This window comes from Uloborus diversus, chromosome 1 (genome assembly GCF_026930045.1).
Source record: "Uloborus diversus isolate 005 chromosome 1, Udiv.v.3.1, whole genome shotgun sequence".
NCBI lineage: Eukaryota > Metazoa > Arthropoda > Arachnida > Araneae > Uloboridae > Uloborus > Uloborus diversus.
The window spans coordinates 243,500,611-243,513,789 of record NC_072731.1 but is presented as its reverse complement, the minus strand read 5'-3'; the positions used below and the strand labels follow the sequence as shown (position 1 = coordinate 243,513,789).

At 35.2% G+C, this 13,179-nt stretch overlaps 1 protein-coding gene across 1 annotated transcript in view; it reads right to left on the bottom strand.

The window, feature by feature from the left end:
* Positions 1-13,179, bottom strand: part of LOC129219686 (uncharacterized) — a 61,252-nt gene that overhangs the window by 30,243 nt on the left and 17,830 nt on the right. The window contains exons 9-12 of the mRNA XM_054853968.1: positions 7,818-8,061; positions 6,121-6,412; positions 3,729-3,907; positions 1,074-1,330 (exon numbers count right to left, since the gene is read on the bottom strand). Coding sequence (XP_054709943.1) covers positions 1,074-1,330; positions 3,729-3,907; positions 6,121-6,412; positions 7,818-8,061 — 972 coding nt within the window. The remainder of the gene's footprint in view (positions 1-1,073; positions 1,331-3,728; positions 3,908-6,120; positions 6,413-7,817; positions 8,062-13,179) is intronic.

The following is a 13,179-nucleotide window of genomic DNA, read 5'->3' as shown; positions in this document are numbered from 1 at the left end:
AAGCCCATTCCGCATCGAGCCACGTGAACGTTATTTCTTTAAAAAAAAAATCCTTTTCAATTTTTTACCAGGGTTAAAAAGCGCGTGTCTCATCCTTTGCTTGAACCAGAAATATATCACAATGTGATTTACGTCCTTTTGGGCTCTGATGTACAGATGTATGGATACACTAGTGGTACCGCACGGCTTTGCCCGTAGTTGAAAATTAAAAAATCATTCAGTTCGCCTGTATATTTACAAATAATGGATGACGAATTTGTCACCAATTGGCTATGTTCATTCGCTCTCCCATTCCACGTCATGATAATTTCGTAATTTACTCGTCCATCTTATGATAATTTTGCTCCGGAAAATGTTCTTAAAATTGAAATAGAAAAAGAACAAAATCGAATTTTCAAAAAATCGCTTCGAGGTGCACACCCCCATGCTACAAACTAACTTTGTGCCAAATTTCATGAAAATCGGCAGAACGGTCTATTCGCTATGCGCGTCACAGAGATCCAGACATCCTCCGAACATCCACACAGAGGGACTTTCAGCTTTATTATTAGTAACTAGTGATACCCGCACGGCTTTGCCCGTAATAGAAAAATCAAAAGGCTTTTTGGTTCGCCTGTATATTTACAAATAATGCATGGTGAATTTTCTCGCCAATTGGCTTGTACCCATCTTACGGTTCCACGTTATGATAATTTCGTATCTCGCCAATTGGCTTGTGCCCATGTTACGGTTTCACTTTATGATAATTCCGTAATTTACTTGTCCATCTTATGATATTTTTTTTCTTAAAATTGGAATAGAAAAAGAACCATATCGAATTTTCGCAAAATTGCTTCGAGGTGCACACCCCCATGCTACATACTAACTTTGTGCCAAATTTCATGAAAATCGACCGAACGGTTTAGGCGCTATGCGCATCACAGACATCCTACAGACATCCAGACATCCTCCGGACAGAGAGACTTTCAGCTTTATTATTAGTAAAGATAAAGATAAAGATAAAGAAGAAGAGTATGTTTTTCGCTTGCACTTGAAAATTTCATTGTACTTCTTTCATCTTCTTAACAACTTACCTAGATGAAAAGTTACTCGTTACTTGCACTGGAGAAAAGCAAGGATAATTTTTGCCTCTAAACCATATTCCTCCTAAGCATATGTCGTATGGAAGTCGCTTTTTTGATGCGTCTGCGTTCCTAAGCTCCACTACGACGGGTGCTAAAGATCCTGGCTCCAAAGACACTTCCAAGTCCACCACCACTGGACTACCTATTGAAATGGCTCTGTTGGGATAAGCAGACTTAAACGCTAATGCTTTCGGTTCTTTTGCTTCCTAAAAAATAAGACGAAAAAAATAATGCTGTCTTGACTAACTAAAAATGCTTGATTTTTGATGTTCAAATTCATTTGCAAGTAAAATCAAAAAATAAATCACAAGTAAATAAACAAAATGTCCTTTAAAATTTGAAAACCATTTTAGAAAAATGCTTTAAAATTTTATCTCTACTCGGACTTGTTTGCAGTTTTCAATGCAGGAATGAAATAAATTAATTTCGTCGACTGATCAGTAAACTTTTATTTCTTTACTCGATGCACTTTTAATTTTTAGGCTTGAATTAAACGTAGGCTGTTCAATAAGTATTAAGACTAATTTTACTGCAGCGAAACCACTCATCAGAACGTTAATTTCTGTGGCATGAAAAATGTCTGTTGTCTGTATTAACAAAAGCTACCAACTGTTGGCGCGTACAGACTCATGTTCCTGAGTATCACGTGATTGAATCGCAGCCTGTTGGTGGGCGCCTACTAGACGCAGTCAGTTGTCAAAATGGAAGCTTCGTCGGAACAAAGTTATACGATTAAAGTTTGTTTTCGTCTGCAAAAATCAGCATCAGATATCTTTAATATAATACTTTCATATAATTTTCAGCGATGAAGCAATGTTTAGAGTCAATACTTTTTGCTGGTATAAAGCTTTTAAGGAAGGCAGGCAAAATATGGAAGATATTGAACGTGGGGGACAACGTACAACGTCCATCACAAAAACAATGATTAACACTGCTGCTATTATCATCATGGGGAATCGCAGAAATATTTTACATCAGTGATTACTAGTTGTTTGCTCAACTAAAGAAACCATTACAAGGCAAACATTTTGAAAGCAACATAGTATGCCAAATCTCTGCGGAGGCGGTTTTGAAAAAGCTCTCACAAACTTAACATTCACAAGTTTTTAACAAGTGGACAGAACGCTGGAATAAATGCATATAGTCCCGTAGAAGTTGTTCCTAAAAAACCATGTAAATTCTTACGATTAAAGTTGTTCTGTATCTTTTTTTAATAAATTTAGCCTTATTACTTATTGAACAGCCCTCGTACTACTTTTATTAAATATCCGTCACATGCAATCGATTTGTCGATCTATGTTTTTTTCGTTATTGTTGCTGAAATTGAAGTACCGTAAAGCAACACAAACCACAAACAGCTGTGCCATGCGTATTGAAAAGAAAGTCGTTGAAGGACAGAGTATCTCTCTTGTATTTGGGGATATTTTAAGATTAATGAAGGTTTTTTTAGCGGCATAAGAAAGAAGTAGTTATTGACGCTCTGAATGAATTTCTTCTTTCGTGAAAAACCTAGAAAATATATGTATCAGCTATTTTTGTTTACAGACGTCCTTAAGGAAAGTTCATTTTATTGCTTATTTTGTTATCGAACATTTTCATCAATTGTTGTTCATTGCTGTTTATTGTTACGTGTTAGGATTTTTTTTTTTGTCAAATATCTTATGTCTGTGTGATAAAAAATATCACTTATTATAAGTTATTGTTTCTTACATAAAAAAGGGAAGTATTTTATTTATTTATTTTATTTATTTATTTATTTTTTTTGTACAGTGGTGGTAAAAACATTGCATCACCCGCGCCGCAAAGGAGAGGAATATCATCCCGACTGCATTCAACACACAGTCAAGCATCCCTTATCCCAGATGATTTGAGGATGTATTTCTGATCAAGGAGTTAGTGAGCTTCACTTTGTGCAAAAGGAACAGTAAACGTTCAGGTGTACATTGGCATTTTGGAGGAGAAATTGCTTCCTACTATCCGGGATCACTTTACTTCAGTTCCAAACGTCAGTTTCCAGGATGATTTTGCTCCGCGCCATAGGGCAAAACTGGTAAGCAACAATTCAAAAACCTTTATCCTGACATTAGACTTAAACTGACATGAGGTTAAGTAATTTTTTTTCTCTAAACTCACACGCAGGTTCAGAAATGGAAAAATGAGCATGGGGTCAGCAGTTTGCCTTGGCCCGGAAACAGCTCCGATCTACGTAAACAATTATCGGATTCCTGCTGTTAAATGTTTATTTCATAAGTTTTGCAGAATTTCACATACATTCATCGTTAATCGGTCGACCAAAACTTCTCACATAATCCCATTGTTATGAAAATGCGAGCGTGATGCACTTTTTTTTTTTTTTAACCAGCACTGTACAGTTTAAAAACTAGAGTTTTAAGCGCGTAATATATTCTAAAGATACATTTTTAAAAGAAGTTCACTACATTTCCAGTGAAGTCAATATAACCTACAACTCCCCAATTCTTTAACACTTCAATTATCCGACATTGTTTGGTGATTTTTAAAATCGCAATAAATATGTGTATGCAATTTTCTGAATATCCATAGTTTGTTTATTTAACATTAGTACTTTTAAAAACGTAAACTTACCACTGTCCCTCCAGCTGCATCTGCATCAAGATTAACTTTGATTTTGGCACTGCCTTCCCTTTTTCCTCCGCCGAAAGCGACTCGCCATTGAAGTTCGGTTTCTGGTTGTTTGCACGAAGGTCCAACTCGTACCAGAGCTAGCACTTTCAAGGTGTCGTGCTCTTTGTCAGAGCGAAAACCTGTAAAATAAACGAAGTAACGTAAAGAAAGATAGTAAGTCACATGTATTATTAGCTCCCCTGAGGTTACTCTTATTTCTAAGTGTTTGAATCAACAGGTATTTCATTTCACAGAAATTTCTAATCTAGAGAGTTTTGAACTAATTTGTTCACATAATCAAGATTGGTAATTTTATCGCCATATACAGTGGCCGCCGCTTATATGAATCATATTTGTGCAAAATAGTTTTGATTCCATAAAGCGGCCGATTCAATATTTTGTTTTTCTTTCCAACGGGGCTGTATAAGAGACCCACCTCAAGAGGCGTCTGGGCCGTAACCAGACCTAGTGCGCTCCCCAACAATGCATCAGTCTTTCGTGTGTCACGATTAAGGCACTGATGCTTGACACAGTAGTGTTTTTGACGCCCAGGTTCCACCAGATGGAGGCACCTGGACTCTCATTTGATGCGAAATTGCACTATGAATTTAATTTAGCCAAGGGATATTCTAAGCCAAAAGAATACCTAAGGGATCTCTTACATGCCGCATAATCATACGGCATGGGCGCTGAAGATTCTCTGCATCTCGAAAATCCACCAACTGGCAACCCCAGGTCAGGACCTGGGTCCTCAGGCGTAAAAGGCCAGCACCTAACCATCTCGCCACCAGCCGGCGGCCGATTCAATAAAGCGACTAATTCAATAAAGCTGGATTTTATTTTGTTTCTGACAATTTGATTCATTAAAGCGGCTGATTCAATCAGCCTCTGATTCAATTAACCGGCTTCCACTTTAGTATATATTTCATTTGCTGAAAATATCAACTTTAAGTTTATTTAAGTAAAATTTTCTGTTAGTATGGCAACAAATTCTTAAGGATTCTTTTCAACATTAGTAATTGCTTGGATAATAACTTTTCGTATAGATTTCAATAACTTTCAAATACGTATAAAACATTTAATATAGAGACAGTAAGCCACGAATTAGTTTTGCCAAAATCGATTAAATTAGAAAAATATGACTTAACTATACATATCATAAATATGTACTGTAGATTTTGCATAGTAACAAATCATTAAAATGCAGCCACTTCTAAGTAGTGTGTGAGACACTTTTCAAAAATCAATACCATATTGTCCAATGTCCATGTTGTTTCAGCTGAAAATATTCAAACTTATATTTCCTTCGAGTTAACTGTCATAAATACAGGAAGAAATACTTAAAGGTTTCTTCCAAAATTAATTATGATATAGACTATAATTTTCTCTCAAGATTTTCATTAATTTTAAAAGTTTATTATCTTAACATTAATAAATAGACATTGGATCATGTTTCAGTATTGCCAATATACAGGGTGTTCCGTTTTAACCTGCAAAAACCTTTATTTTCGCAACCGTTAATCCCAGATGTATACTTCCAAATGTAAAAATGTTCAAAATCGGATGCAGAGTCAAGATAGTGAAAGTTTAAAGTAAAAATGAAAATAAGTCAAAAAATACAAAATTTAACTTTTCATACGGGCCCCATGTCCCCCCTAACTTATACATAGAGAAATAATCTCTACTGAAAAACAATTCCAAAACCAAAAATTTGACATTAGTACGAACAATATTCACCGAGATATGAAACGCGGCGTTTTGTGACTTACACCACTTTTCACTCGTCGTCAAAAACGCCTTTTGAGGGAAAATATAGCAGTTAAAGCGTGTTTAAAACTGTACTTGTGAATAGAGTGTGGTTTTTCAAATCGTTCGAAGTTTTGTCGTATGTGTTTTGCGTATCACGGCATATCATTTGCATTTATTTTTGAATAGCAATGAGAAATATAAATACCTCGTTTTTCTTACTTCTTTCTTTCGACCTGTTATTCTTCTGAAAGGGCGGTAAGTTCCAAACTCCTCTTTTGTATGGTCCCTTAAAACTTTAAACTGGAATATCTCCCTGAGTTTTGGTCGCACAAATGTCAAGCTTTTTGTGTTAGTAATATCTTTCAATGGAGATTATTTCCCTAAATGTAAGTTAGGGGACCTGGGGTCCATATAAAAAGTTAAAATTTGTATTTTTTGACTTATTTTTATTTTCACTTCAAACTTTCACTATCTTAACTCTGCATCCGATTCTGAACATTTTCGCAATTGGAAGTATACACTTAGGACTACTGGTTGCGAAAATAAAAGTCTTGCAAGTTAAAACGGAACACCCTGCAGATAAAAATAGAAAACTTTGACTTACCAATATTTGACAATGCTGAGAACTTGAGACCAGCTATTTTGTTGCCATCCAGTGGATTTTCATGAGGGTGATAGAAGGGTTCGGTTTCCATGTCAATGCATGGCATGTTTCTTCCGAAGGATTTCACTTTTAAACCGCAAAGACTGATATCCCTAGTGGTACCTTCCACTTCAATGACTACTTCTGATATCGTCTGTATTTTCGTCATTACATGTACTTCAACTTCTGCCAAATGTCCCGGAATTACTTTCTGATTTTCATCATGAATTGCAATAGCATCGGGCCAGTCAGTCTTAGTGGGAAAACAAGAAATAAAGGTTACACAAGATAATAAGAATTATTTTCTATTTTACAAATCTATAAGACACATTAGAAAGGAGACTAACGTGAAAGGATTTAATATGAAATACTACTTATTTTGTTCTTTTTATCCATTTTAGAACTTCTGAACACAGTGTGGTCTATATACAGCTCTTACACTTTCAAATATTGCTTCCCAATTTATAGAGTCTCTGTCTACTGTGACCCACTTTCATTTTCACAAACATAAAAGTTTTCACAAGCACTTGAGTTTTTTGCTTAATTTTACGGATTAAATTTTTAAAACAAAAAATACTTTAAACATTTATCAAATCTCTACATTACGAAGCCAAATCACATGAAAAAGGTTTTCTAAAAAAGTCAATGTATAACACAGAACTTACCACTAAAATCTCCAAAAATCATCATTTAAACTTTTTTTTCCTAACCTCTCTCAGATTAATTGGAATTTTGCACTAAGCACTAAACATTTTAGTGTAAGAAAATGTTATTTTCCGATATTGTAACGGTATTCTACTAACCAAACTACGATATTCACGTAAAATAAAATAAATTTTCTCTCTTATTTATATTTTAGTAAGTTATTCGTAAGTTACAAAAGCAAAAAGAAAGAAAGAAAGTAAAAGAAATGTTCTAACAGTAAAACTAATACGAGTTATTAGAATGTCTGGTTCAACTACTTGGTGGGCTTTGAGAACGGTGCTGTATAGTAAATCCCTGGATCGTAGACACGTCCACCATCTAGGGGCTAAACGATGCTGTCCTCCTATGTCTGCTGTGGTGAAGTAGCGTGTTTTGCTTCTTAAGTGTGGTTTCTTATTAACTCCATGCTCATCCACAATCAAGAAGCACCACAATCCAGAAACAAAAACACGCTACTTCATTATAGCAGGCGTAGGAAGAAAGTGGCATTTAGCCCCAAAATGGCGGACGTGTCGCTACTTAAACTACGATCTCGGACTTTTACTGTAGATAGCTGTTCGATGTATATTTAGTACACATAGAATGTTTATGCATGGCCCCACTTAATTCTTATAGGCCGTGGCAATCGCTGAAACCCATGGCAACAAAGAGGGCGCTACAGGGCACCCCTGCTTCCATTACTTTGCCATTGATTGGTGGATGCAGGGGTTCCCTGTGACGCCTCTTGCGGTCAAAATGGGCGACGTCCAATCAAACATAAAACAAACTTTGAAACATTGACATAGATTGGTGGATGCATGAGTTGCATTGAAACGTTGAAATTGATTGGTGGATGCATGAGCTGCTTCGGTTTAACACAGAAAGGTCAAAAATTGTCAAGGCGCGTAAGCGGAAATTTAGTGGGGCTATAGTTTATGTAATAGATTTCTTAAGGCATAAACAATAAGACGTACCTCTTCTAGAGGTGGTGGCGGACCTTTCTTCATGGAGTAGTTAGCCATGGCGCTCCATATCGTGTTGGTGGATATCAACAGACCTGAACTGATGGGGTATTGCTCATCATCCTTGATTATGACTCCTTCGGGCAATTCCACGACGACGGACACAGTGGCAAAGTTCTTTCCTTCCACTGGAAGAGCGCCCACATCTCCCAGCATGATGCTCGTCATGTCTGGTTTAAGGCGGTTTTTAGGATCTCTGTTGGTAAAAAGACGCATCTCGTTATTAAATTGAATAGTTTCTATGGTACGTAGGATCCAAAAGCAAGAGTAACCCCTTCCCTTTTATTTTCAATGTTATGTCAGTTAAAGCTGAACTTTTGCTACGCACAGTTACCTTGAAGTCTTAAGGCAGGCGAACACCCGAAATATTTTTTTCTTCTATATGCATTGCACTTTTTTGAAACTTTATACGACTATTGAACATGACATACATAACACGTTTTGACTGCTTATTTGTTGAAAAAAAAAATTCTCGATCTTTTTTTTTTTTAATGCCATATTTTTTAGCAAAAAACTACCATTTCCTTAACACACACTTAAAGTGCCTTCATATTTTCATAATTTTGAAAACTTTTTGTCTATCTTTTTGTGAGGTACCAGAGAGTGATATGACCCTCCAGTTTGAAAATGATTAACTATAAAAAAATTTTGAAAAAAAAAATAGAACCAACTTCAAAATTGCTCTAAAAAGTGAAAAATAATTTTATTCTTTAAACACCATCGATAATACTTTTAAACATAATTTTTGAAGTTGGCGCAAAAACGATCGATAAAACCATTCACAGCCATAACTCAACTACAAGTATAAATTTAACCACGTCCAGTTTCTTCACTACCACATGCATTACGCATTGATGACAGCATATTTGAGTAACGATATAAATGTTTCGTTCCTAAGTTTGGATGATTTTTTGATAAAAATATGAACGAAGCATGGTTACAATGGATTTTACTTTTTGTTTTTGCGCCAACTTCAAAAATTATGTTTAAAAGTATTATCGATGGTGTTTAAAGAATAAAATTATTTTTCACTTTTTAGAGCAATTTTGAAGTCGGTTCTATTTTTTTTTTCAAAATTTTTTTATTTCATTCTTTTTAGTGTAAATGTAGATATTTCAGTAAAAGTAAGAAGTTTATTTCATTCTTTTTAGTGTAAATGTAGATATTTCAGTAAAAGTAAGAAGTTACCTAGTAAGAAGTGCGGCTCTATATCACTGTATTGCTTTAGAAAAGCCTTTATTCAAAATTATCATTACAATTACTATTAATGTTACAGTTATATGGCACCAAACTTTTATAACAATGAGTTTCATATTGTCACGTAGATGAAGATAGCGAAGACAATGTGAAAGCCAAATGAAGCGAATACTCGTTAGTCTCAACTCGAGATCTTAATTCAGAACCACGAATGAACGTTACATCTCCTTATATACAACTTGAAAAAGTGCTGGAACTTTCCAGACTTGAAAAGATACAGAAATTAATAGAACATTCGAGAAAATACGGAAAACAGTAGAAACGAAATTTTAGTAAAATTCACTTTGTCCTAGTCGGGATTTGAACCCAGGTTGCTCGTGTGGGAGACGAGAATTCTACCACTGAGCCACCGTTATCCACGGATGACAAGTGCGAACTTCGCTACAATATCATTTTAATCATTTAATAGGGAAATTTACTGTTTTTTGCCCATAACTTTTTTTCTAAAGAACAAATATGGTCAAACAAAGTAATGGGACCTAAGTTGAGCCATCCTCTATCCATTAAAAAAAGAATCATCAAAATCGGTTCACTAGGTGAGACGCTATGAGTGGACAAACAAAAAAAAAAACATACATACGGTATGAACTGATAACCGCCTCCTTTTTGAAGTCGGTTAAAAAACCGGTTTTATGGGTAAGTATTTCAAATTTTCCTTGAAAAACGTGCTTTCTGCCCCTTAAGTTTAATTGATCATTATTTCAAAGCCACATATTGCATGTACATGAACTTTTCGAGGTTTGTATTAATATGTTCAATTACCATGTTTGCAAAGGTTCAAATCTTTAAAGTTGATACTTTTTTCGCTAGTGCTGTTAGCGTAAATAAAAACTTGAAAACGTGGTGGTGAGAGAAAATCAAGAATGAAAAAGTAAATTCCAGTTATCATCAGTGCATTTGAGTTTAGTAAATTTCTTCTAGTTTTCTCAATAACTCGTCGATTTAAAAACAATTGCGGATTTAGAAAGAAGAACACTAGGGCTCTCTAAATTTCTCAAAATCAATTTTTTTTTTCAAAAATTAGGGTGTTATCTTACCTTAAGCGTCTTAACCATTGGTGAAACATCATCCACGTCGTAAAACAGCTGAATTCTGAGCCATGCTCTCGCAGATGTTTTGCGAAGTTTCTGGGATTCGAAGATGTTCTGCCATAAACCATCTGCGACAGCATGACACAGAATTCAGTAGCGTTACCACATGGGTTGTGTTCTATTAATGTTTATGACTCTTAAGACTTCTAGGTAACTATGCATTCAACCATAACTGGCATAACGTTGAAAATAAGGGAGAGGGGGTTAAGCCCATTTTCGGACCAATCAGTAGACTAGAAAAGTATGTTGACAAAAACTGCAAAAATTAGTAAAATTTCATTTCAGAACTGAAAAGTTTTGTAAAACACGTATTAACAAAGACAAAACGATGAGCTGTCGTAAGGGAGGTTAGAAGGAAATTCGGAAAAATATCCGTAACTTTTGGTCCGAATGCATATTTATACACTAAAGGGGATTGTAGGAAGAAATCGCGTGTTTATTGCTCAGTGAGTTAGATTTTTTTATAGTTTTTTAAACTGATGAATATCACAGTATTTTTTCTAAATTTACAAACTGTATAACAGAAAAGTAAGAATGCTTTTGTCTCGAAGAATTGGTGGATTTATTTCGGAATTTGAGTGCATGACCTGATTTGGTGTTGGTTTCCCATAAAAATCACTATCAACAATTGGATTGCCATGAGAATCATACGTATCTGGAACTCAGGCCCGTGTCCAGGATTTCATAAAGGGAGGGGTTGAAACTTTTTACCATTGTAACTAACGTTGTCAAAGGAAAACTGACTACGCGTGTTGAATAATAGTTCATTTTAGTTCGATAACTAGGCTTTTTTTTATATACGTTTTGTGTGTGTGTGTGTGTGTGTTTTTTTTTATAATGAAATCTTATTTGTACAGTTGAACATTTTGTAAAAGCACACATATTTCTTTTATGCCACCTAATGCTAGTTTCTTTCTTTCTTTTTTCTTTCTTTTGTTTTTCCATCAAATAACATTGAACAGGAATTTAATGAAAATAAAAATTTTATTTAAAAGAAATTGCTGTTTCGCATAGAAACACTTTTTTAATGTGTGAAACGACTAATTCATCCAACACTAAAGGCGTACTATAAAAAAACCCCTAACAGTAAGCAAAGTAACCATTTTCCCTGCCCCTAAGTCTTTTTTCTGGGGGGGGGGGGAGGGAGGCTAAGTCATTGTCTAATATTCTTTTAAATAATTTTCCCCTGCATGCTTACAGCATTGCCGGACTCTTCAGCCATTCCTCCGTCGTTAATTTTTTTCAAGTACTTAGAAGCAAAGGGGCTTGGGAATCCTACAATTGAGGGAAATGCTAATTGTTAAACATTTGGAAATATTAAAGAGGGTGAATACTGTATCAGAGTTTAACTCTAAAATTAATTAAAACTTAAAATACATTTTGGAAAATCGTTTAATGATTCATTGAATTTTTTCTTTCAATGGGAGGGGTTTAACCCCTAAAACCCTCCCCTTGGACACGGCTCTGCGTGGAACTTTCTCAAAGGTTTGTACGCTGAGTGACAAGGCAGAAAATTGATTCTTTGAAATCTTAGACTATTTCTTCAAGAAATTTTATTTTAGTGCACATTGATAGGCCAAATCAAAATTAAAATACTAAAAGACGAAATAAAGTTTCTTTTCTTTTTTTACTTCCTATTACAAAAAAGGAAGTATATTGTATTCGCGAAAAAATTTTCACTCAAAAATTGACCTTAGTTTCCATTTTACTCGCCCCCGAATGAATGTTGAGTTTTTTTTTTTTTTTTTTCGACTCGACCACACGTGGATAAGTGCCTAAAAACGTATAGACACGGGAAATATCCATTTTGACGATTCCCCATTTAATTACAACGAGTTTTCTCGTGACGTCTGTAGTACGTATATGCGTATGTATGTCGCATAACTCAAGAAATGTATATCCTAGCAAGTTGAAATTTGGTACGTAGACTCCTAGTGGGGTCTAGTTGTGTACCTCCTCTTTTGGTTGCTTTCGGGTGGTTCTAAAGGGGTCTTTCGCTCCTTTTTGGGGGGAAATCATTGTTAATTTCGATGTAAACTCAAGTGGTGTTATAATTTAGCGGAAACTTCGCAATATATCGCCAGTATTTTGGTCGCCAAGTTTTGTCGCCAACTTAACGACAAATTTGGCGATGGTTTTTTTTTTTTTTAAATTTGGTTTCAATTTGGCCACTGTTGGTGATATTTAGAGAGTAAACTATTGAATCACATTAAAAATGCCAATAATGGGGAAATGACATTAAATTGGAGTAAAAGGAAGTCATATGATGCACACATCGGCTCGTTTTCAAAAGGCACAGCCACGTTTGTCTTTTTCAATGTAACCTGAGTTATCAAAGACTATTGTTGTGCATGTTTTTTGTTCCTTCTCCAAAATTTAATTTAAGGAAAGGAGTCATTAAAATATAATCTGAGGGGAAACACTTTAAAAGGAAACTATTTGAATCGCCTGTGTGTTAAAACTAGCATTTACTACTGATGTTTAAAAACCCATCATTTCAAACTGTTCCGGAGTGTGGAGCAGGGCACCGGAGATGTACGCTCATTACATATTATAATAAATACCTAGCGCAAGAGGAACATATTTTGGGAGGGGAAAATTACCTATACGCATATATAAAGCATTGGTTATGGTTCCGAAAACCAGGTAGCAATCGCCCCCTCTTTAAACCCAAATGACGGGCCTGGTGAATAATTACGATGAATCATCCCCAATTCACCACGAATAAGTGTACCAATAAATTCAAAGCAATTTGATGGATTAACTAGCTGCGTGGCCCGGCTTTGCACGGTCTACCTCGAAAATAAAAGTTATGTCAAGTGACGTGTATTCAACAATCACGCTTGAACAAAAAAAAAAATCAGTAAAATTTTGCGACAGATTTCGGAAAAATTACCAAGAAGTAAACATTTTAAATCACCCCGATTACAGGAGAAGCCTTTAAAACGAAACCCAGAATTTTATTT